At 40.2% G+C, this 27,479-nt stretch overlaps 1 protein-coding gene across 1 annotated transcript; it reads right to left on the reverse strand.

Annotated features, from left to right (window-relative positions):
- Nucleotides 1-1,825: 1,825 nt before the first annotated feature.
- Nucleotides 1,826-27,137, reverse strand: LOC139963691 (uncharacterized). Its single transcript, XM_071964734.1, has 4 exons — nucleotides 26,910-27,137; nucleotides 16,267-17,769; nucleotides 15,467-15,627; nucleotides 1,826-14,875 (listed from the first exon to the last, which is right to left on the reverse strand). The coding sequence occupies exons 2-4, from the start codon at nucleotides 17,720-17,722 to the stop codon at nucleotides 4,190-4,192; spliced, it is 12,303 nt and encodes a 4,100-aa protein (XP_071820835.1). The 5' UTR covers nucleotides 17,723-17,769; nucleotides 26,910-27,137; the 3' UTR covers nucleotides 1,826-4,189.
- Between the last annotated feature and the right edge of the window lie 342 nt (nucleotides 27,138-27,479).

The raw sequence follows: 27,479 nt of genomic DNA on the forward strand, positions 1-27,479 counted from the left end.
ATTGTGCAACATGTTATAAGAAACATGCTAATTAATGTTTTCAGCAACGTTTTCTTATCTTGAATGATGGTCAAATACTGCTAAAAGGTTGTAGCAATTCAGAAAGGTGAAAAATACTTCACAATTTTATGCTAATTATACGCTGGTGTAACGTTTGTTTCTACCATATTGGGAAGAGTCTCTCACACTCCACCACATCCACGTAAAACAACCACCAGTTACCTGCTGTCAATGTTGAGGAGTGAGACCTAAGGCGAAAGTCCTGTTTTTCGCGTTTCCAAAGATATATCGAATGAATCCACTCTTCGTCCAGGTGCACGTTTTTAACGGGAGAGATGAGGGACTAATAGCAGGTAGATGATGTATGTAAGTATTAATTTAATGCTAAAAGAGGCAAAATGACAAATAGAAGAAAAAAATGATAGATAGAAAGAAAAATAAACGATATACTTACATGATGAGCTCGAACCGAGCAAGTAGTGAGACCTGTTTCCTATTCAGGTTGTAATCTAGGTTATTTCTGTCACATAATCCATTAACTGCAAAAGATTATTCATTCATATAATATTTAAGGTGATCTTAAGCAGTGACAAAATCAAGTCTGGAAGACCTAAGTGGGTCAGAGGAATAAGGAGGCGGGGGGGGGGGGGTGTCGGGCGAGAAAACTTCACGGCTGGACGACCATTTGTTGATCTGAATTTTAAACCCATGAAAACTAATATTACGTAAGCTATCAGAGCCGAAATATTACACCTTCTTTATTATCAAATCGCCAAGCCAAGTAGTTTAACCTCGAAGTGTGTTCGTCAGGGGAGAGGGGTTGAATTACCGGTAATTATCGGTAATTTAACAATATCTTGTAGGTAGACGATACTTGAAGCTGGTAGTATAATGTTAGGTCTTCTATACAGGCAACGCATCTCATCTGTCCTCATTGTCCAAAATCCAGGGATATGCATGGGATTCCCATGCTAACATTGTCTACAGGCATATTAGTTATATTAGTGACCAGTCATTTCGGATGGATAATTTCTCGGCTACCAACAGTTCCTACCATATATATATATATGCCATAAGTTTGATGACTGTACAGGACAACATATTTGCCTTCAAAAACCACAAATATATAATACGTATTGTAAGGTAGCGGAGCGGATAGAAGGGGTGGGGGAGGGGAAAAGAGCGCTGTTTCATACATTAGAAATTTCTTGTTTTTCCTTCAGTCATTAAGAGGCACCCTCTTGTTTTTTAATGCTTTTTCGTATTTTGAAGTGAGAGAACATGGCATAAAAATGTGCCATGTTGTTGAAAAGTTTTCTTGTTAACAATTCATATGCTAGAAGATGTGGGAAAATGCAGAAAAAGGTAAGCTTTGAGGTACGTGCATGATTTCACCCTTAAAATGTCCCACTGTATCTCGAAGTTTGTGCCATCTCCTTCCATGCTCCACCCCGTCGCCCGTCTCCCCCCCCCCCCCCCACCCCTCCGTCTTCCTCGGTGACGCGTAACGTGATCAAAAGCCTTCAAAATTGGATTCAAATATGCTACAAGATCAATTGATCAAGTTAAATCATACAATCACTTTACTGACATTAAGGCATTAAATTGCCTAATTGAACAATCCTCAGCATCTGCAAAATTTGGAAGGTTAGAACTACCAGGGAAGTACATTTGACAACTACTAGAAACAATTAGATTGTTGAAATTTGGGATCAATACGGATGACTCATAGCGAATATATATGATACATAGTGTTGCGCGAAATGTGTTGTCCACATACGTGCCACTCACGCTCTCAATTTCATTCAAAAATTAAATAAAACAATTTTTAAGCTGCCCATTTGATATATATTTGACACTCTTGGATGTCCGATACAAATTAAGAGAATGTTATAAACTATATGCGTTAATATCTATATTGGTACCTACTTTACATTTACAGACTATATCAGCAGTTCGTGATTTGGTGTTTAAATCTTATTCAGGTGCAAAGCTTCAAATACTGAAATGCTATCAAATATGCAAATGCGCAAATTTACATCTTCCTCAAACCTCAATTCCCTTTCCCTTTGTTGTAGTAGTTAATTGACCTCTTAATTTAATTGATTCTATATTTCGTCAACATAATAATAATAAATGCAGGTAATGCATATACACATATTCCATTCATTACTTATATATACCATTTAGAACTGTACTATAGAAAAATTTTGATTTCCATTAAACTAAGAAAGCCTTATTAGTATCGACTGAGTAACGACGATATTTAAGGTATATTACTGTGCAAACGATTAAGATAAGATACCTTGATCTTAAACTAACCATATGAGTTTCACATTAAATGGATTATACAACTGTTCGTTATGTCAAAACAGTCAGAAAGTTTAAAACGTACAAATCACTTTTTGAATTTTCTTTTACATATTTGAAAATATCGGCATGGTATGCACAGTGCATGGTGACAATAGCCAGTAAAGGACGTTCACTGAGTTTTGTACTCATAATTTTGCTGTATTAAAAATTCATTTAAGGAATATATGAGTATAACTTCAGAATAACACCTTAGATGCATAATGTCATACGATATATCTAAGCATTGTGGCCCATGGTAAGTTGAACAAAACTGTTATCCATCTAGTGAATAACTTGCATGAAAGAATTCCATTAGCATCATTCAATTTCAACATAAATGTACCAAGAATAATTTTAATAGTGATCTAACGGTTTTTTGGTAGAAAGATAATGATTTTCGTCGGATAAGTATTTCCAATATTATACAGAAAAACAAAAGCCTTTTGAACTTAATTTCCATTAAGGCACTCTTTCGGCTGTTGCCAGATATAATTTAACAAACTATCTCCAAATTGGTAAAAAATATATGTTAGCTAGTTACTCAAGAAAGGTTTCAAGAGATATATGCAATAGTCACAAATTTGTGTAAATAGAATGAAATTAACGTGCAACTCTTAATTATAATATGCACACAAACAGTACTGGGTTACTCAGTAATCCTGAAGGTCCAAATTCATCGGACACACAGAATGAAACATTTACAACATGTATACATAACGAACTACGGCAATCACCCTACAATGATGAATAGACTGACTTGGTAAGGACAACCCGTTTTCATATTTCGCGGTCAACATCCATTATTTGCTGATAGCCAGCCCATGACAATTCGATAGATTTCAGTCACGTCCATTACCTTATCAATTACCTTTACCTTATCCATTACCTTATAACGAAAAGACAAAAATATGTAGATACGTAATAAGTACAAAGTTATAGGAATATACGAATACACTCTAAGATCTAGCATACCAAATATGTACAACTAATACAAATTACATTATTTTGTGAAAGTATAGAAGTTTACAATAAACATACCTAGGTAAGTGTGACAACTTCAGTGGTATGTTGAAACATTGCATAACCGAATAAAACATGCATTATTAACTTTTACATCATATATTAAAACTGCTTTTGAAATTTGACCGGCAATTTTGACAGAAGTACCGAGTATTAACCAACATAAGGTTGTAACTAGCCAGCCAAAACCCTCCGAGACTGTTTCACTTAGTAAAGTTTGAAGGTAAATTGTAGTCATTAAATCACATATATAATTCACATTAGTACGTTAGTACTAATCTAATGTAAAATAGACAATCGTAAATGCTTCACAAATTTCGAATGGAACTTCAGGACTTGATATGAGTTTTGATTAGTCAAAGTTAGTAATCAATATAGTAGCATTCATGACCCCGAAACAGTTCTCAAGAAAGAATATTTTCAATTATACTGAAAAGTATTGTTAATACCTACTAATGAAACTTAACTGCATTCTTATACAATTCAAACTGCACTGCACTATTAACATGAGTCTGGTAGCACGTATTTAGTACAGTGCTATGTAGTAGTTTTTCCGTGTGAGTATTGTTAACAGCTTAATGTATACACTTACTTATTGTAGTTCGTAGTCACAAGATCTTAAGCATAATTTTCTATATACATTTTCACGAAAAATGTTTAGCGCGCAAAATATAAGTAGTTCATGAAATCGATATGTTGAGGGTGTAAGGAGATAAGAGAGAGATACAAATGGTTATAAACACTTAGTTGATTAACGATTTAAAAAGTGACTCCATGAGGACTGTAAAGACTGCTTACAAGGGGAAAATGATAATACCTACTTCTTTAAATCTCTCTCGGGTTTCTGGTAGCCGGAATAGGCTGTGTATTTTTTATTTTTTGTAGAATGTTCACTCGACGAATCGTAAGCACGATAACCTGTAAGCAAAGTCGTAGATTTGGATTCAATAACCCCTGACATAGACAGGTCTTGTTTAACCTTGCCCTTTTCACGTATTATGGAAGTGGCAACAGGGCCTTTGGAAGAAGAAGAATCTCCGACACCGATCGCACCTGAAACGTCGTATTGATCACAAACTGAGCTCCCATCGGAGTCGGTCGTCATTTCATCACCGTTTTCTGCCAATGACCTCTTTTTCAGTAGGTATCCACTTCCTTGAGAAGCTGTCTTTCGAACTCTCAAGATGGACTTAAGATGATCTGCATCATTTTCAGAGTCCCCGGTGTCGATGTCCCCTTCCACTCCACCTTTTAGTCCTGCATCATCTCTTCCTAGTGGGGATCCGCCATAAAGCTCATTCAGTCTTGTAGTGATACCCTTGGATGATCGGCTTTCAAGTTCCAACATCTTCTTGGAAACGGGGATGGGTTCAGACCGCCTTGTTGAAGTCTTTGTCGACGAGTAAGAATATTCCCTTTTACCTTCCGTTTCTTTCTTTCGCAAGTCCTCCTGGTCGGCGAACCTGACCTGACCTGCTTTTCCATTTCTATTCGTTCCTTTTCCTCTTCCACTCAGATATCCCGTTCTTGTTTCTTTATTTGCAGTATCATGTAATAATGATTGCATCGGTCCCCTAGTTTGTCCAAACAATGATGGTAGAACAGCTGTACCTCTGGACCAAGTAGAGTGGTGGTAGCCTGTGCTCATAGTAGGACTAACGTTACTTGTTGTAAGAATAGCTGTCGTGTACGTTGCACTCGGGGTAGATGCTTGTAGAATCATCACTTGGCATCGTGGAGGAAGCTTCTGTAGAATGGTAGTAGCAACATTTACCATTTGAGCAGGACTTTCGGTGCTGTTACTGTTAATGATTGATGTCTTAGATTTAGAGGTAGAACTTGAGATGGATCCCAAACTCTCTGCCTGCTTGAGAAGGTTGTATAACTCCGCATCAAGTCTAGCGGTTTCAGCGTCAGATTTTCGCGATACTTTCGTGTTTCTTATTAATTTGACTGGCTCTTCTTTAATTGAATTAAGTTTTCTTGTATGGTGGTCACTACTTGAGGATCGAAACTGATGATTCATAGACTGCACTTCCTGATGGTCTTGACCATGAACGTAATCGGTGAGATTTCGTTCGATCTGTGATAAGGAGGTTTGTTTTTGTACATTGCTGCCGGCAACGGATTTCTGCGCCAAAAGTTGAGAACTTACTTCACTTGGAAACAGCACGGGTGAGCTAGCCGAGTCTCTCAATACTGGACCAATCTGTACATATCTGTCTGAAGTATCGACGAGGCGTTCAGGACTAGTTGAGTTGTCTTGGTAAGTGGTTCTAGATGCGAACTGAATTGGGACGTCCCTAACACGCCTGACTGTTTGGGATTCGGTTGATATTTGCTGTTGCGCAAGAGCCGAGCCTGTTGAAGCTTCCTTTGTAGCTGGTTGGAATTGCATAGAAGATGAAGTATATCCGAAATCATCAGAAGTTTGTACTTGAGCTGGCCGTCCCGGTAAGGGTGTTCGATGGGCTTGAATTCCCTGATTTCTCCTCTCTATAACCATATCAGTGCCGTGCGTTCTCGTGCTTGACGAAGATGAAGTTAGGCTATCATGAAAAACTGATTTTTCATCCCTTTGAGGAGTAGCTTGTACGGGGGTATTCGTTAATGCATTAATCACCATCGATTGCGTCCCTTCGTCGATGTGTGATGGGATGTATACATACTGGTCTGATCGCTGTTTTCGATCAACCATTGGTAGGTCAGTTTGGAGACCAAATGTCTTGGTAGAGACGTGTAGGGCAGGACTAGTTCCGGTCTCAGACACGACAGGCTCGATCTGAATAGTAAATTCTTTAAGCATTCTCTTCTGAGTTGTGGTACCTCTCTCCATTATTGTGGGCTGAGTTTGTGATATTCTCTCAAGTGATTGTGGCTTCATTTCGGTGACTTGCACACCCTGGTCATTTGTGGGACAATCAACCTGAGTTGGGATACTTCTTACTTTCATTTTGTGAGCAGATATTCCTTTGTCGATTACGACGGACTTTTGTGACGTCACCAAAGCAAGGTTTGCAACTTGAAGCTCATGAGTTATGTCCTCCCGCAGTTCCTTTTCTATCTCTTCCCGTAGCCGCGGCTCAAGTTCTTGCCTCACAGACTCCTTAATCTCATGTTTAATTTCTCGTTCTTTTTGGTTATACACCTCACTCCTGTACCTCTCAATAAGCTCCTCCTTCACTTCACTCTCCAGTTTATCGGCTAATTCATTTCTAACTTCCCATGTCATTTCATTTTTGAGATCACTTTTGACTGTGTCCTTCAATGTGTCCCTGAGGTCCCTGGTAACATATGGTTTCATTTCCTCTCGAAGGGCTTCTTCGACACTCTTCTTGATTTCACCTCTAACCCGAAGTTTAACTTCGTCTCGTACTTCCTCAGCAATCTCGCGTTTTACTTCGTGTCGAACGTCTAAGGCTACCTCTTTCTTAATGTCACTGCGCACTTCAAAAGCAACTTCTCGTTTTACCGAGTCCCTTAATTCTTCTTTCAATTCTTTTATTACGTCATCTCTGACGTAGTCTTCTATGAGATTGCGAACATTTGCTTCAACGTCTTTAGCAACCTGTCGTCGGACATCATCTTCAACTTCTCTAGCGACTTCCTTCCTTACGTCAATTTCAATTTCTCTCTTAACTTCATCCTTCAATTCATGTTTCAAGTCCCTTCTGGTATTCTCCCTTAATACATGTAGTTCCTTTTCATTAAGATAACTTGGTTCAGGTGCCTCAGTGGATGAAAATGGCCAAGACTCTGAATGTTGGAAGCTTCTCTCAACAGAGCGTCCCCGTAGAGGCGAGGTTACTGCGTCACGAGACTTTGGTCTTGACCTTTCCTCTTGCACAAGCTTTTCTCTAAGAGCTTCTTCTATAAGACTCGGTAAAATTTCTGTCACGTACTCTGCTTCTACTTCCTTTCTCACTTGATTTTTCAGTTCTGTCTTCATCTCTACAATTAACTCCTTTTCCAGTTTTTCCATCGTGTTTGGTGTGATGGAACGGGTTGTTTCTGGTCGTACGTGTTTCTCAATAAGAACATCCACTCTTCTCTCTGGGATTTCAATTTGAACTGGAACATCTTTTACCATCCTTGGTTGTGTATTCATCCCTTCACTGACGGTACGTGGCTTTATATCAGAGTATACCCCGACTGAAGACGTTAGAGGCATGACCTGGGCACCACTGTTAACCATCGGGGTACGCATGGTCTGCGTTGAGGACGTCGTACGTGTTGTCAAATCCATGAAGGTGCCTGCACTAGTCAGTGCAACATCTCGACGACTATGGGACTTTCTTACGACTTCCCGCGTTATAAACTGTGTGCCCATTTCTTTTCTTATTGAATTGTATGTAGCTGTTCCGCGACTATGTTGAACTGGATGGAATTCGAAGCTGCGCTGTCTATTGTCTTGACGAACGTCTACCATAGTATCTACACGAGATGGTAGCTGCATAACAGTCTTTTCAGGTACCGTTTGTGTTGTAGTTACAATTGATGAAACGTTGGTTTGTGTAGTACCATCCACAACACTTATTACATTTTCCTCAATGTTATCTTTTGTGTAAGCTTCGCTGCCTTCGTTAACTTGTATTTGCAATGTTGTCGTGTGGACAGGCTGAAGAGAAATTTGAGTTGAGGCAAAAAGCGTAGGTATCGGAAGAGGAGACAAAGATCGTTGAGTCGTTGTTGTTTGTACCTGGGTAGACTTGATGTCTGCGTCTGGTGTCACCTGAGAGGAAATTTCATTTTGATATACGGTCTCGAAAGATGTTCCAATATCATTCGTCTGCACAACGGTACCTATCGAGAAGATCGAAGTCTCCGGGTTGAATTGATAACCTATTACAGAGCTATCCGGTCTAACAATGGTCCCGGTTTCTTCTTGTGGCATCTTGAGTTCGTCAAATTGGTTATGAAAGGTACTTGAAGATTGTTGATGGAGAACACTAGCTTCTTTAATTTCCACTTCCTTCTCTACTGCAATGTACTCAATTTCCTTGAAGTCGCACGAGAACTCTTTATCCTGTGTTTCAGCATACACTTGAACCCCCGTGTCACTTTTTTCATTTTCTATGTTCACCGTCACTCCGACGTCGTTCTTTTCCACAAAAGTCTGTGCCACATGATCTGTAACATCGACTTTCTTTTCTTTCTCTGTTTGTGTTTCCTTTATGGTCAATATTAGTTCTTCAGTAGACGTCTGTTTAAACGCAACCGTCTTAGGCTCAGTTTGCACACCTCGATCATCGGCATGTCCCTCGTATTGCGTAGTACCGTCGGTATGAGAACTAAGTTCGTACAAAGTGCTCACATCCGACGTTGACAAGACATCAGTTTGTGTTTCTGTAGTTGCTCCAAGTTTGATATCATACTGCGAAGAATTATCATTCATGGTGACCAAGGACGCAAACGACGTACCCGTCTCCGCGGTTGTTACAACGGCTGTCTGTGATTCCATCGCTCGCATGCATATTTCACTTTGTGACAGTTGACTGCACACCGAAACATCTGCTTGTGACCCAGTATCTTTCAAGTTTATCTCGTTCGTGCCGACCATCTGATCACTTAAAACTTTCTCATCGGTCTCAGTAAAGGAATGTTTCATTGACATATGGAGTGTCTGACTACTGCAATCATCTACTTCGGGTGAATGTTGTAATTCTGTATCTCGTGTGACTAAATCGACTTGCTTCGTCTCGAAGGTCTGTGAACTGTTGTCGGTAGATTCTTTGCTGATCGTGTTGACAGCATTCTCTAAAGTTAACACAGGACTTGTTTGTGATTCGGTATCATGTGATGCACTTTGATACTGCACACCTTGATTTTCTCTCGATGGAGGATCCGTCTGCCCGTTGAAGGATTGATATGACAGATCCATCCATGTAGATGAATCAACGACTTTCACTTTCTCTTCCTGATCAGTTTGAGTAAGAGATGAAAACATTTCTTGCTGTGCCTGAGAGGAGGCTGACTCCTTGGTCACAAGGGTGGTCTGGATCTGGGCATCACTTACAGAAAGGTCAGACGAGGTAGCTGTATCCCTCAGTTCCGGTTTATTTTCTTCAGTTTGTGTAATTGAACACAATGAATCTTTCACAGGCCGATTAGCTTGAACATAAGCATCAGTAGTTAGTACTACGATTGGATCTAACATTTCATCTTTAACATCGATCTCATCAGTCTGTGTACTTGAACTGTTTTCTGGATGTTCAACCTGTGAGGAGCTATCTCTGATATGGACTTCGGTTTGAGTAACGTTGGACGTCGATTCTGACGTCTCGGTGTGAACAACCGCATCCACGAGATCAACTGATGTTTTTTCTACGGCCTGCGTTTCCGTGGATGTTTCTACAAGTTCTTTTACTACTGTTTGAGAACCTTGATGCTTCTCTGAACTCTCATACTGTGAATCGTTGTCCCTAACGATAGGGGATGATTGAGTCGATGCGTTCGTTTCCGTTATCTCCGTTGACGTAGCACTAGACTTCATAATCACATCTACCTGACTTCCTTGATGAACACTATCTTTACTAATCTCTACTTGTACCCCGATATCTTGGTCATTTCGGTCATATTGGCAGGATGCTTGTTGAGATTCAACAGTTGCTTGCATTGGTACGAATTCGGCCTGAGTTTCTGTGGATTTTTCTACAAGTTGTTTTACTAATGTTTGAGATCCTCGGTGATTCTCTGAGCTCTCATACTGTGAATTGTTGTCCCTAACGATAGGGGATGATTGAGTCGATGCGTTCGTTTCCGTAATCCCCGTTGACGTAGCACTAGATTTCATAATAACATCTACCTGACTTCCTTCATGAACACTCTTTACATTTATCCCTACTTGTATCCCGATATCTTGGTCGTTTCGGTCATATTGGCAGGATGCTTGTTGAGAGTGAACAGTTGCTTGTATTGGTGTACTATGATTTTCTACGTTATCTGTTTCGGTTCCTACATTTCTGAAATTCGCTGTTGTCTGCACACTTTGGTTTTGACTAGTACCTTCATCCACCTCAGTCGAGATGTCTTTCGTTTGTAATGGGATCGTTTGGATGACAGTTTCTCTAACCTCATGATTGATTGGTGATGAGCTTCGGTCGGTCAGATCAACAGTTGCTGTTTGCGAACTTTCCACTTTGACAGGACTTAGTATAGTCTGAGTGGCGTCGTTTTCAAATTCTTGACAGTCAGTTCCAATACCAATATCAACCTGTTCCAGGTTATCTTTAAGCAATGCCATATCCTCAAATTCTTTTAGACGTTCTTTGAGTTCTTTCATACGTTCTTGCATTTGTCTGTATTCGTTCATTTCTATCTTGATCTGTTCGAACTCTTCCATTGAGAAAACCAACACTGGATGAGTTTGACAATCAATGTCAATTCCACTGTCAGTGTCACTTTCGTCATCAGAAACGTAACATTCAGTACCTAAAGTATTCATCTCTGGTTTTGCCATTGAACCCTCGTTTTTGTAGGTTGGTACTTCTGGGGCTACCTGGCATTCTCTGTCAGATGAAAACAACTGCATATGTTGGGAGAATTCAGACATTTCTTGAACACTTTGAATACTCTCTTCGACCATCGATGGTACGAAACTTCCAGAAAAATGATTCTGTTCTATTTCAGAAGTTTGTGTGGGGAAATCCGAAGTTTCTGGTACAGCAATTGATCCTCGAGAAACATAGTCAATCAGCGTTTGCACGTGCTTTGATTCCATATCCCCCATCACAGTTTCAGTAAAAACTGAAGCAGTGTCTGGTGATGCAACCGTTGATATTTCGTGTGTGTTAACATCTCCGATCTGTTGGGCAAATAGAGCTGTTGAAACTACTTTTTCATCATAATCGTCAAATTCCGAGATGTATACTTCAGTCTCCTGATCGGAAAATTTAGCAACGTCAGTGAATGTCCACGTTTCAAACGTGTCTTGGGTTGCCTGAACTTCTTGCTCAACTTGTTGCTCTTCATGACTAGCCTCTGATCTTTGTTCAACTTCAGCCACAATTGTGACTTCTTGAACTTCCTCCAAGGGGTCCGCCATCACGGATGAGTCATAAGTACATATTTCAGTTTGTGATGATTGAGTAACACAGTCAGACGAAATCTGCACGCCTTGCTGTTTTACGTTTCTTTGAATATCAGTCATGAGACTTACGTTCGTCGTTCCTACTTGTGTTTGCTGGAACCCATCCGCCATGCTTCTTGTTACCTCCACGGACACATCTTTTACATCATGCTTACACTGGGTTGACTTTGATTCCACCTGAAAAGGTATAGTTGTGATCCCAATGGAGCTATATTGTGGCGTAGTCTGTATTGCTGTTGACGTAACCTCCATAGATTGTTCTTGGGCAGTCACGTGAGTGTCAACCATTTCTGGCGCGCATGTAATTCCGACTGATGGCATTTGGAAGAAGATGGCATCATTCCCTGTATCCGTTGTACTTTGACAAGCAGATGTTCCAACATCTGTTGTTCTTGCAATGACTTGCACTCCGCTCTCAGACACTGAAAGTACTGTTTCACTTGATTTGTCTAGATATCTGATTGAAACCTGGCTCGAGGCGTTACGTACTTCAACAAAATCGTCTTCCTTACTAATGACGTCATCTCCGATGCCCGCATCTACTGTTTCGACGTCAACTTGGACAGACGTTGTAAGCATCGAATCGAGATGTCTTTGCCTTTGCCTGCGTTGCTGTCTTATTATTGATTCTTCAGTTTCTTCTTGAACCCCGTTTATAATGACGTCCCACGTCCACTCCGGCTGTGTTCCCGTGTCAATGAGTGATGGGCCTTCTGGACCTTTCAGCGTTAAAACACCTAACGATTTGGGGACATCTTCCAAATCAACAAGTTTAGACTGGAGTTGACGAATTGTTTTTCGATATTCATTTTCAAACTCTTCTCTCAAGTCCGTAATGATATCAGACCACTTTTCATCTGACTGGGTAAAGTTATCGTCCTTTTCCTTTTCCTTCTCAGTCGATTTTAATTTTATCACACCCATGCTTGTTGGTTTCTCAGACTTCCTAGTCCTGCGGTAAGACTCTATCGCAGACGTCTCAATCTCTTCAGTAATATTCTTCCATGAGAATGCTGGATCTGTCCCAGTGTCATGTTTCTTCACGCGCGGCTTCTCCTCTTGCTTTAACTTAAACACACCTGCAACCGGAACTCGCTGTATAGTATCTTGCTGTTTCCTCTGACTTTTGTAGCTTTCCACTGCATCTTCCTGTACTTCATTAATAAACAAACGCCAGTCAAGAACGGGACTTGTCGCAGCGTCGGATGTCGTAATCTTTGGTGTTTCCACTTGTGTCTTTTTCAACTTAAATACACTAACGACTGGTGCTTCTCGTGGCTGATCAAGTCCATGTGCTCTGATATACTCGTCAATGGCCGCACCTTCAATCTCCCGTACTAGTCGATCCCATTCTATCTCAGGTTCTGTGGCATCTTCCCACTGCACTCTCCTTGGTCGGTCACGAACCCATGTGCGCAACGTGGAAACAGCAACACTCGTTTTATCATTGTCTGTTTGAGTTCCTTGCATGTGAGAAGGCGTTGCGAAATTAGCTGTCGTAGCTTTCGAAGTCATGTTGCTCAGTGTTTTCAAACGGAGTATTTCTTCCGTTTCCTCCTGAATGACACTGACAATTTCAGTCCAACTCCATTTTGGTTGGATACCCCTGCTTGTGGTTTGCTTTCGATTAGCAATTGTGGTTTGCTCTTGAATGATATCCACCAACTGATGCCACGAGAGGTCAGGTTCTGTAGATCGTTCAACACTTGAGTGTCTTTGTTTCCGTCTCCAAAAGTCTCCAGATTCTTCATGTATTGTTTCTACAAGATGTCTCCATGTGATTATTGGATCGGTACCCATCTCTGACGATATTTCCGTCTGTCGTCGAATTAACATTTTACGAGCTTCGTCGGTCACTATGTCGATCAATTGTGCCCAACTCAAATCTGGTTGTGTTCCTGTGTCCCGTCTTCTCACACGTTCCTCCGACTTAGATCTTAATTGAACAATTCCCAAGCTCTTTGCCCTGTCAATCAACATTTCTCGATCGTAAGAGATGCTTCTTTGATATTTGGATCTTTCCTTGTTTGTAAGATTGATCTCTTCCATCACTATATCGATAAGATCCGAAAAGGATAGATCTGTTTCTGTCCCAGTACTTCTCACAGGGGCCTTGGTGTCTTTCTTTTCCTTGAGCGAAAACACGCCGATGTTCTGAGGTGAAATCTCTTCACGTAGATCAGGTACCGACTTACTTTTCATATTTCTTTCAGCTTCCAGTGTGGCAATATCAACAAACTCACCCCAACTAAGATCCGGAGAGGTTCCCATATGCGCTACAGTCTTTTGTGGCTTTTTCTCTGCTTTTAGAGAAAACTTTCCAACGAGAGGAACTGATCGTTTTTTGTAACGTTGTTCCTTTGTTACCCTCTCCTCTATTCGTGCCTCCATTAACCGCAAGAGCGTATCCCAAGACACGTCAGATTGTGTGCCCATGTCGACTACACCATGATATAATTCTCGGTCGGATTTCGAACGTCTGACTGGAGATCGGCCACGCCTACCATCTTCTGTTCTTATTCTCATTCGAACGTTTTGAATTAGAGTCTCCCAAGACACTTCGGGTTCTGTAAACTTATCCTTCACTGAGATCCTTTCATCACCGGAGCGAGTTGCATGCCCCGGAGACACGCTCCGAGATCTGCGGTTTCTTTCTGTCTTACTTTGAGACCTTCGTTTGTCTGAGTAAGTTGATGATAAACCACGACTTTGAGCAGAGGATGATCGATATATATGAACCATTTCTCTTTCTGGCTCCGAAAAGTATCTATCGTCGGGACTTTCAGCTCCACCTTGCAATTCGTAAGATAAACCATCCCAGGAGAGGTCATCTCTGTCATGCAGAGATCTCTTTGTAGGTTTATTCTTTGAAGTTTCTTTCTTATTTTTTCTGTAGCTCGTTAGCCGTGACAATGTCGATTTCTTTTTGCCACTCTTTGACTTTCTTTCCGCAAGCATGTCACTAGTCAATTTTTCTTCCAGTTCTTCTAGTAGACTTCTCCATGAAATCCTTGGCTCGGTGGTAGCCACCCTCAGTTTTGGCCCACTGCATTGGGTTGAAGCATTAACCATACTTAAAAACATCTCCCTTTTATTTGCAGATTTTGTATAAGTATGTTGTGATCTGTCGTTATCGCGCTGAGATATCTCTGTGGATGCGGATCGTATCGTCGGTGAACGGCTTTCGCGTAACCGAGGCCAACCAGCTGTTGATGAGGTACTGGTTTCTACTGAATTCTGCAGAGAATGTGGACTAGGTGAAACAAGTCGAACTACGCCAATTGTTGGGACGTCTTCATGGCTAGCACTTGTAGCCGAAGTCTCAATTTCCTTTCCTGATGGCGTAGTAGACCTGGACCGAAGCTGATGCTCTCGTGTCCTGCTGGCGCTTGATAAATGCTTCTGGTGAAGTTCCTGTAAAAGGAGAAGGAATAGTGAAATTTTGTGAACATAAACAAGTAACAATACATAATGCTTGTAGTATTATTATTATTATTATTATTGTTAATAACAAATGCGCGGATTTGATTAAGAAGCGTTGCTGGACCGACAAGTATTGTCGATAATGGTTATTTCAAAATATTTAAATAACACGTTTGTGCGTTTTCCTGGTTTAAGTTTAATTTCCGTATACCACAAGATATTTTCATGTGTTCTGTCTGTCAACAGGAACAAAGGGCACGATCTGGTAGGAATAAGAAATTACTCAGAGCGAGACTTTTGCGGTAACATGAAAAGACATTAGAAGAATTCCTATATATTCGACCAAAGAAAATTATTTCATTTCTTTATCTTCCAGACGTGCTACATTACAAGATGTATAAATTACTAATCCCCAGGCTGGTACTATACGTCTTCTTGAACATTGCGAGTCTATCTGAGTTAACTAGAGGGAGGAAAAGCGGTCACGGATGGGATGACCAGTAAATTATAGTAAACATGAACATAATAGATAGAAACGGAAATTCGTTTGCTCATAGATAAATATGTTTGCCCGATGTTTACCTGTGATTCACTATTTATCCTCTCGGAATATTTTATAGGTGATTCGGACCTTGATCGCTGCAATCGTTTCTTCTGGTACCTATCTTTTGTTCTTCCCCTGACGCCTGATGAAACTCGTGCAATTGGCTCCTCCTGGATTGCATCAACGAGATGTATAACTCCTGAAAAATAAATACGTACAAATCAATCATTTTATCTTCAAATATCAATATTGGATGATGAGGTTTTGAGCACAATGCACAGAATTTAGCAGAGAGCGAGAGAAAGAGAATTATTCCGGGTTATGTGGGCTATAGTTCTGGCGGAAAGGTGTGGAAGTCAAAGGCGTAGGAACCGGGGGGCTGGGGGCGGCAGCCCCCAGTGAAAAATGTGGAGGGGCGGAAGTATCATTCCGCCCCCCGCTTCGCAAGTCAGAAAACCCCTTTTTCATTTCCAAATGAGAAAAAAATCTCATTTGGAGCACCAAATTGCATCTAAGGCCTGGTGAAAATACAAAATTAAGTTTACAAAATGGAGTGGGTGTTGAAGTGTGCTATATTGCACCAAATTGCATCTGAGGCTACCTGGAAATGCAAAAAATTCCAAAGGGGAGGGGGACACCCCCTCCCCTTAGATCCCTCCCCCAGGCCGGCCATCAGTCTTCAGCCCCCCCTCCCCCACTCAAAAGTACCTTCCTACGCCACTGGTGGAAGTACGTTCATAAACGGCACTTTCCATCCGCTGGTATGCAATATTAAAACTTATGACCTTACATTGCTAAGCATAGCTGACAGTTAAAAAGAAAAGTGTTATCAACTCACCTATAGTTGGAATACTATTTGTATCTGAGGCACTCTCTATGGGATCCCGGAATGACACTCTCGTTCTTGGGTCCAGAGTAGTTTCTGAAAATGATCTTGGAAGAGTTGTACTGGACCTACTGACATATCTCGTACTTTTTGATCGTGCCTGGTCTCCCCGTCCTGTCTTGAATTTTGTTGGTTGTTCAGCACGGACAAGGGTAATAAACTCCTTCCCATTTACAACTTCACGTTTGGCCACATGATAGTCGTGGCCATTATGATGTCTTACATCGTTGTTTCCTGACTTTGCAAACCTTGAAGGAGACTTCCTTCCATCTCCAAGAGTCTTTGCCTTTTCCGCCCCAGAGGCGTTCATGGCAACAGATCCGGTTATCCCATCACTACGTTTTTCGATTGCTTGACGTCTGAGCATTTCTCTTTGATCCATAGTAGCGGTTCGGTGACTCTGACCGTCATTTTGTGATACGTGTCCATGAACTGTTTTGTCTAACCGTCTATCAATGTCTCCATAATCATAAAGATCTTCGTCACTGCTCTCTGATCGACGAGTACTTGCGATTGAAAAGTTTTCATCTATCTCGATTCTAGTATCACGCGATGCCAACGGTCGATCCGGTTCAATTTCAACGGCGATGTCATCTACAACCCCTCCACCACCGTGCGAGCGCCGATACCTATCGCCACGCTCGTCGTATCTGTTTTGGGATTGTCTGCTCGTGGTGCCAACGTGCGACGTTGTCCTGTAAGTGCGAGTGGATGATGACTTCTTCGTGTCTGACTGACGATCGCCCTCCACAACAACTCCTACTATAATGTCTTGAGTATCTGGTACCAATTTAATTTCGCTCGACTTGTAACGAGCTGAGGTAAAGTTGATGGCGTCTAACTTGGGCAGAGATAATGGAAAAGCTTTCTCAAGGACATCATAATCGTCTGGGATATTCAAATCATCTGACGACAGCTTCCAATTTATTTGGTAGGTTTCCTTCAAAGGGTTAAAGTCATTGGCCACGTCAATCACTGAATTACTCCTAGATGCACCATCACTAGTATCGAATAATGACGGTGTATCAAGAGAATCGCTGATGGTGAACACAGAGCCTCTTCCGGAATCACTACTTGGCCTCCCTTTGACGCTGTCATCCTCGGACTGGTCTTTGTCTGCTTTAGCTTCAATGTCAACAGCAGTAGAAGGAGAATAAACAACAGCCGGCTCATTATTATTACGCTTGATTCGCTTTTTCTTCCATTTTTGGTATGCTAAGTAGGCAACAAGTTCAAATAGAAGCGTACCAACGAGGACGGCGCAGCATGCGCCGATCAGGATACCGACACTGACCCCACCTTCGGGGAACACGCAAGTCGACTGTGCCGATACAGGAGGTGCCAGAGTAAGAAGTAATGTAGAACAGACGATCAACAACGGATTGTTGTAATGGTTAAATCCACCCATCTTATAACATACGTTATTAAGAATTACGCAATGGTTGGTACGGGTCTCTGGAAAGAAATACAAAGGAAAAGTTTTCACTTGTGAATATATATTCAATATGGGTAAACATCTGGGAAAAGCAATGGACACTGGAAAAAGTAGTGATTAGTGATGTTAAAGTGTTGTAGAAAAGCATATAAAGCAGGCTAATGCACTTTTAAGGAATTTTAAGAACGAATTAAGTTTGCCAACCTGCCTCACATCATACACTGTCATAGCATGACGGCTTGGATGGCGTCGGCTTTACAATGTTATTAGCTATTTTGTGTTTCATGTTGATCGAGTCACGGCTACTCAGTCAGTGACTACATGCCACATACTCATCTTTGGAGAGACTTTATTTTGTTCTTTCAAACATTTGGAATGTTTGTAGAACTTACATCTTAACTAATCATTGGAAGCAAAGGCAGTGGTATATCTAAAGGAAATGTATTGCCATGAACGGAAGACATTTCCTATGCATATCATCCATCATAAACAAGATCAATGTTTCTTCGTGTATTCCAATATCACCACTCCGTAGATGCACATGTGTTCTTTAAGCATCCTGCTTGAAACAGAGTTTGAAAGTATGAAACAGAGTTTAGTTGCCTACTTCTTATACACAAAAAAGAAGGAAGAAAAAGTAATAATAGCCCAAGGGCACTATGGTTCCTTGCTTATAAGGACTAAGCACTATCCTAAAATTGTTATTTCCGGGTTTAATGTACGCACACAATATTATTGCCATAAATATCACAAATCAATGATTGGTCCTTTTGAGAATCTGTTGATCTTTGTTATATCAGTTTATAATAACTTGCAGAATCATCCTAACTGTACTTAATAACTTTGGTTGCACAGGAGTCAACCCATGGACAATTAAAATATGGCCACAAAAATTCAAATATTCAACTTAAAGAAAAACTAATACAGGTCACTGGAGGCGCTATACAAAGGTCTTGTGAGGTCTGCAGAGGTACAACTCTCAAAACCAAACAAAGCCTTGACCTCTGATAACTTTGTGCATGAAGGTCGCACAGGGATCAACCATGTTTGGAGATTGAGTTTTTGACCCATAATTGACCTTTGTTGACCTTGGATCATATGACCGTTATGTTTGGAAACGATTGTTTACCCTATTCACAACTAGTCCAAAAATGTCAACAATGTCGGACCCCATCAGTGAGAGTTTCACAAGTTATTGCCAAAAAAAAAACATTTAACCCATTATTGACCTTGGATTACATAACGGTTATTTTGGAACATGTGCCCCTATTTCATTCACAACTGGTCCCAATATATCAGCCATTTTAGACTTCGTCATTGGAAACTGTTGCAAAAATTAGCATAAGTGGGCAGACTTTTGCCCATAAGCAACCTTGAATGAACTTGGATGACATGACGGTCTTTATGAAAAATGTTCCCCTCGATGATGTGCACTCCATAGTATTATTGCTATGCACTCTAATGAACACACACAATGTTATTGCTAAAAAGGTATCAAATCCAACTTTTGGCACCTCATAACTTAAGAACCAGGTGTCCGATCGAAGCGGGAGTTAGTTTCGTCTATAGCGCGCACAGAGCTCTATCAAATATTAAAATACTGACAAACTTTTTTTCTTTGCCCTGTATCTCCTAAAATGAGCAAATTTATATAAAAAAAACCTTAACCTCTGATAACTTTGCACCCGAAGGTCGCACAGGGGTCAACCCATTGACAATTTTGATCGGAAGACCATTTGAGATCTGAATATGGCCACAAAAATTCAAATAACCAAATAAACTAATATAGGTCACCAGAGGTCAACCTAAGGTCAAAGGTCACAAAGTTGCTGGTCGACTTATGGATTACAATAGCGTAACTCCCAACCTTGATGGACATTTTGTTCTCAAGTTATCGCAAAAATACTAGTTTTTCACCCCTAATTGACCATTGTTGACCTTGGATCACACAACTGTTGTATTTTAAAACGATCCCTTCCCCATTTCCAACTAGTTCCAAAATAACAAACGTGTCCTAACTGACCTTTAGTGACCTTAACAGGCACCGAAAACAATAGGGCACACCTTCTCACTATGGCGGATCTAAATACCAAGTTTGAGTTAAGTTCAACTTTTCCTTGTTAAGTTAGAGTGTACCCAAGCAAATGTTACACACACACACGCTAAGTTGAGTACATAGGTTCCTTTTGCTAAAGCAAGGAACCAAAAAAGACAAACTTAGTTGGTCCTGCCACGCATATTATATAATTCCTACATCATCTGCCTAATTTTTACTCTTGTATTGCTCCTTTTGTATACTTAACATTTTTATACTCGCACCAATTAATTGTAAATGGAATACCTGGCAGACTAACGTGTTTATACAATGCACGCGAAAAATTACAAACTTGGTTGATTACTCCGTTACGAATACATAATTCAATATCTACTTTTGTCAAGTGCAACAATACCATGACGTCATGCGAAATCGTGGGTTCATCACTCATTGTTCCCTTCAAAGAGGCCCCATTGTCCAAAATTCCAAAGAAATGGTACTAAAGTCAGAGGTCATGGCAACTCAATTTCCATGTCTGGACAATTTTCTGCAGTCTGAATATATTTCTAAATCTTGCAATATTTTTAATGCCAAGAGGTATTTGCTGTCTACAGTGGCACAATGGTTCAATAAGCTTACCTTATACGGTACAAGCTTCTTTTTTTTGCACATGATGTAATACATCTATAGGAGTATTTCTCTACGTAATTCCTACTCATGATCATGATTTTGACTTCTTCAGGTAAGCGTCAGATAGGGTCTAACTAGGCCCTTAATTTTGTGATTAAATAAACAAAGTGGCTATTCTTACAACTATTCGTAAGAATAATTTCCGACTACGCATGCGCAGTTGCTATTTTTATGACCAGGAGTACTATTTTTACGACGAGTAACAAAAATTTCCGGTTAGGGTTAGGGTTAGAGTTAGGATTGAGGTTTAGGGTTATGTTTAGGGTTAGGGTTACCCCTACTACATGCGCAGTTGCTTTATTTACTCTACTGCGCTTGAATTCGCCTTTGTTGTAAGAATAGTTTATAAATAATTGTTACAACTAGTCGTAAGAATAGCCACGGCCTTAAATAAATGTGAGGTTAAAATATGTTCACTGAACTGATTCAACTGATCGACAAATACTGTGAATCTCAAAACAAAGTGCTGTGACAAGAAGAATAGTTTTGATGAAATTGTGTTGTGAACGCACTTTTATACAGAAAGTGTGCGATCCAATAAAATATTTGTTGACACACCAATGCAGAATAATGTCGTCAATGTCCACGGCATAAATACAACAAAGCATTTATGACACTTGATGGAAGCTAAATTGTTAGTGGAACAATATGACGGGTTCTTTATGCTGTACAATAGAATCACAGCTCTGTCCCACGCTACGTCAATGTTGTATGTATTGGGTGGATGTGAATATGAGAAGTGGAGTTGACATACATGGACCATCCCCCCCCCCCCTCCTCTCCAACCCCATCCTCCGTCAATAACGGTTCACTGCTTCCTTTACACTATTTCCATGATGAAATCGTCAATAACTATCCAAATCCTATAGCAAGATGAAATCCGATTGGGTCAAATTTACACTGATGGGTTACAACAATTTTATCGAGTTGTTTCTGTGGTTTCATCGAGTGAGCCAGTTACCGGACCGGTCATTTGTCCGACTCATGTGCATGGAATCAGTTAGTCACAGAGTTGTACCTCGGGGATAGGGGTATAGGAGTAAAGCTACGAAATTATAGTAACCTTCTAACTGTACATTCAAAAGATTTTGTTACTCGATTTAATAATTCTTATACTGCATATACTAGAGATATGGAGCCACAATGCGCTATCAGTTTACTTCAGACTTCCTATAAACTAATGTTTCGAGATATCCTTCAATCTATATGTTATACAGTATAGTCCACACACACTACCGTTAAAAACTCGATAACAAGCAAATCACTTTTTTTCTTTCTTCGGAAAAATATTTCTATACTTACAGATTCGGTCTTCTTTTCAATAGCAATTTCGATGACATGTAATGCACAAAATTTCCTTTTATTTCTTGTAGTTTTAAGTCTGTTTTACCAGTTTTCATGTTACACTCCCGCATTGATGTTCACCACCATCTACGACCAGTCATCTTTATGCTTATTAAAATAGGCCTCTACTTAGATCTATATAAGAACAAGAATGTTTGACGTGGGAAGGTCACATACCAGCCTTATAAAGGAGATAACACGCAATGTGATTGGTGAGAAAACTTGGTAAATAAAGTGGTCGGCTGTCTTGAGAAAACCCTCACCTTGTTATCATGCCTTTGTTGTAGAGGTGACAAGTTCGGAGAGAACACCCAAAGTAGCTGGTGTGACACTGAAATCAGGAAACAGCTAGTACTCAGTCGGTTTATTGTAAAATTTATGGTTAACCAACGTGCCAGTCGAAACTGGCCAATTTCCAATTCGGAAAGAGTTGTAAAGTAGTGTCGAATGTTTGTTAATTTATGTACATGTAATTAAGCATGATCGTACACTGGTTCAAGGACAGATTGCATGTTGGTGATCTGCATGCCGGTCAGAAACAATTATTGTAAATAATAAGAATCTGGATGCTAATCCAAACAAAGTAGGATGCAAGCTGCAATTATCCTTGTCTTGTTTAAGGAGCATATAGGCGTAGTAGCCCAATTTGATTTGGGGGGGGGGGGGGGGAGGCTGTAACGTCTTGCCCGAAAAATATTACCAAAATTGTTCGCGCTCCGCGCGCGTTCAACATGTCACTGTACATATCATATTGGCTTTTACATTAGTAATGGCGAATAAGTCGGGCAAGCTCAGGACTTTATTTTAATTACCAAGGAGAATTTTTTAAGCTATTTATTTCTTTTAGCTACATCATGGCAATTAATTTTTCTTTCAGTAGGTGCCCGAAAATTTTGCCAGAATTTTCACAAAATATTTGGTTGGGGTTGCAGCCCCTCCCCCTCCCCCTCCCCCCCCCCCTCACCCCGCCTATATTTAGTAGTAAACATATTGTAAACCTTTCAGGAAGTAGCAGCGTGGAATTGACGGTATAACATATTCTATGGTTTTCCCCTTTCTTCATATGTACGCCCTTCTTTCCACTTACCGGTCATTGTTGAGCCACAGATGTGACTACTATAGTGTTACAATGCAGTATGTTAGTCCTATACGTCCTACACGTCTATGGCAAGCCATGTGGGACAAACACCGCATAATATATCCGCGTATTAATTGAATATATACGCGTATTAATTCGAATATAATATGTGTTGTACATGTGTAAAGTTTCGCTTTATGAAGCGATCTCGCGAGCCCGCCAAAACATTTATCGTTGGTATATGTATACAGCAAGAGCGGAAATGTTTTTTTCGTGTATATTCTAATTAATCCGTGCATATATTGGATTTAATCCCCATATGTATTTTATTTAATACGTGTATATATTCGAATTAATACGTGTATATATTCGAATTAATACGTGTATATATTCGAATTAATACGTGTATATATTCTAATTAATACGTGTATATATTCGAATTAATACGTGTATATATTCGAATTAATACGTGTATATATTCGAATTAATACGCGTATATTTTTAAGCCATATGATTGGATAATAATATATACGCGTATATATTCCAATTAATACGCGTATAAATTCCAATTAATACGCGGATATATTATGCAGTGTTTGTCCCACATGGCTTGCCATACACGTCCTCCACGATACACTACGTCGTCACCTGTCAAGACCTCATATTTTGCTACATTTTCTCACAGTATCAAGCAGTAGAGCGGACTATACATAGCGATTCTAGGAAGGGTGCGTACGTATAAAGTTGAAAGGATACCGGAATTAGCCCAATTCTCAAATTAATAGTACGGAATTGTTACAAAATTGCTAAACCTTATCAAACGTACAGAATTGTGCTGGATTTTAGGGCCTTCCAAATCATTCCCAGTCACACAATCATATGTATAGGAATAGGTTTACAAATTACAGTAAAAAGTTTTGCTGAAGCCTGATCCTCAAGAGGCTTAAACTCATATTTGCACTCTACCGTAGCGCCGAAGGTTGTGACTTTATTATCCGACAAAAGCTTAGAATTTTATGATGAGGCATCACATTTCTTCCATTAATTTTCACTGAAAATTATTCGGTAAAATGTCGTCTTTTGAGAATGAATAATCAAAATTCAGAAAAATTATGGAACAAAACCCCCCTCCCCCAAACTTTAAGATGTTCCTGAAAATCGTACAAACTTTCCCGACAACCATCCCCCTGATGTTGCTACACGTACCCATCCACAATAGTGAGAAGGGTACAGATTCCCGACCCCTTCTTTAATTAATTCTTGGTTAAGAAATATACCGTACTTCATAACTAATACAACTTTGAATAAAATTGCGAGAAAAAACCGACTGCAGGCATACGAAGTGTCGATTCAGTTATAAAACAATTAGCTGCAATTCAAATGGTTCACTTATAACACTTACAAATACTTTGGGGTATATATATTGTTACCGTAGCAAGCGAAATATGTGAATATGATAGGGCAGTGGCGTAGGAAAGTACTTTTGAGTGGGGGGCTGAAGACTGATGGCCGGCCTGGGGGAGGGGTCTAAGGGGTCCCCCTCCCCATTGGAATTTTTTGGCATTTCCAGGTGGCCTCAGATGCAATGTGCACACTTCAGCACCCACTCCATTTTGTAAATAATTTTGCATTTTCACCTGGCCTTAGATGCAATTTGGTGCTCCAAATGAAATTATTTTCTCATTAGGAAATGAAAAAGGGGTTTTCTGACTTGCGAAGCGGGGGGGGGGGGGGCGGAATGATACTTCCGCCCCTCCATATTTTTCACTGGGGGCTAGAGCCCCCAGCCCCCCCCCCCCCCGGTTCCTACGCCCTTGTGATAGGGAAATGACCTCGACGTACTCCTCCTTGCTAATTACACCGTGGCCCATTTTATGTACTAATATTAATTGAATAATGGTTATATATAAATCAGTGGCTGATCCTGGATTTCTCGAAGTAGGGGAACCACAGATAAGCATCGTTAGGTACTGAATTTCCCTCCGACATACGGTATTAATCAACGAGAAAACATTGATATAAACAGTTGAAAGGAATGCTCGGGTACCGTAAAAGCGTGCCCAATTCTTACCTTCTTTTGAGTAAGATTATATTCGCAGATAAACAATTTCCGAGCACTTCCTCCATTTTCTTCAATGGAAGTATCACATTTTGTTTCTAATGTAGCTGATGATCCATTAATCATATAAAGGTTCCCTAAATACTGTATTGTTTTCGATGTCTTGAATGTTGAAAAAAAAGGTTCTGATGCTCTAAGGGTGTGTGAAAATGTTCTAACGTAATCATTATGTCTGTCACATCTGTCACACAATCTGTCTGTTCGTCGTGAAAAGCCCAGCTCCTGCAGAATTAACTTATTGGGAAATTAACTATAGAACAATAAGGAATGCTAAGTAGACAGGAAAGAGTTTGTGTATAAGACGAGCTTCTTTTTGAGAAGTAATAATAAGAGAAATTGTGGGAAGGCGGAAGTGAAGGTGGAAGGCTGCCCCTGCCCTGGTTGGAGAATTTTTAAGAGAAGGAGCATTCAGAACCCTGCCGGTGGCTGTGCTGTATAGCTCACAAGCACTCTAGCCACCGGGTTCATAGTTTTCTATAGGGCTTAGGGGCCACTAGCCCCCCCCCCCCCCCCTCTGCTAAGGCCGAGGCCTCCTTCCACGAGTTAAACTTAAGGATATCCAGTGTGTTGGATCGTACAGATGAAGTTATATACCCATGCATGCAATCAACTGAATCACCATTACTGAACAAACTAAACTAAACTATAAACTTACTCTTGACGTGCAATATAACTTACTTTTTGTACGGCATATACAACATCTTCTATGAGAATATAAAGGAATAAATATTCGAAAATGAGGTAAAACACTTGCACAAAGCGATATATGGACATTCTCTTCACTGCTCGTGTCCTCATGTTGGTGACGACAGTCACATGTATGATAAATATTACAAAGGGGAAAATACTTGTTTTTTCCTCTGTCCATATTGACAAGAATGGGTATATGTACAGTATATACCATTTCGAAAAACAGAACGTGTGTAAGCAATATTTAAGCACTAACTATGTAGAAACATATCGTGAAATATATACACAAGTCGATACAAGAAAAGAGACGTTTGTCGCGCTTGTAATAACGTGTTTAATTAGCAGTTATTAATTTACGTGTTATTTATTGGATGCAGCCATTACTTTAAATAAAAGCAGTACCTTGACCAAAATAGGTTTGACTTTATCATCTGAGCATTCCAGACGTTTCAGTACTTTAATAAATATCTTGAAATCCAAACGGCAAAGATACTTTGCAGGGCGGATCCAGGACTTTATAGAGTGGGGTGGGGGGGGGGGGGGTACGTGTCGTCCTGTCGACTCCCAGATTAAAATTGACATAAAGTGGTGTATTCTGAGGTATGTTAAGATTATAAATATGGTCTACAATGGAATTAATACTAAATACAAGGTTGTGTGATAACTTTTGATTTTTTTTTCTTCTTCTTCTGTGAGGCGACCGGCCCGGACCCGGTCCTGTATTTAACTTATATTTACTTATCTGCTTTGTTGGACTATTACGTAGTACTAACATCTAGTTACGTGTGGACAGACTGAGATGACAACACTGTGTGAGGAATAATGGAACCGCGGTGGGGACTTGTTATCCTCGATAGAAGGAAAGCATTTTGAGTGCTGGCGCGCGTAATCCATGTATGTCTTTCTTTCCTGGTCGACCTCAATATAAAGTGTTCAGACACGAACTCTTTTGCAATTCTGAGGAGCTGTGTTATATGTAAGCAACATTAACACAAACATGCAATATTCGAGACGAGGCAGCTTGCAACATCGGATCGAATAAACATGGAACAGTCTGAGCCGAATACACAATGTCGACACTGACCCACCCTAGTATGGGTTATAGCCTAGCTACTCTTGCTATATGTTACTATATATTATGAACTACGGTGCATGTTGTATGCTTGCATGGGATGGCACCAAAATAGCTTTTAATTTCGCTTACCTCAATTTGATTTTCCCAAGTGTGATCTGAAGTTCATAAAGAAATTCCTTTCCAATATTTTGTACCAAGTAGCGATGTAATGATACTTATATTCGATGACAACATTCCAAACGAAATGTCGAGCTGTTTTGATACTCCGAGCACCGTCCTGCAGACAAGTCAGGTAATTCCACAATCACTGCATGATATAAACGCAACCAATATAGCCTACCTACTGTACCTATATGGATAAAACCCACAAGAGAGAAAACAAAGTCAATCAAAATACATATCACGCTCAGTTAAGTAAATTTGGAATTTCTGACGGCAAACAATAGCAGTTAGAAGGTGCGGAGGGTTGACAATAGCTAATGGTATTGTTGTCAGGTGTATCTATGGCAGGGATAGGTGATGAGTGGCCCTCCAGTCATGCGGAACCGCGTTTGGAATTATTATGAAGGCCAACTTATATGATATATATACAGATTTGATGGAGCTATGCAAAGTATGGAATGTACCATCGGCGACAAAACTTTGGTGGGGTAAAAGGTCTTTTGCATGGGAGTGGATTGTATCAGACAGGGTGTCAGA

Source organism: Apostichopus japonicus, chromosome 22 (genome assembly GCF_037975245.1).
Source record: "Apostichopus japonicus isolate 1M-3 chromosome 22, ASM3797524v1, whole genome shotgun sequence".
NCBI lineage: Eukaryota > Metazoa > Echinodermata > Holothuroidea > Aspidochirotida > Stichopodidae > Apostichopus > Apostichopus japonicus.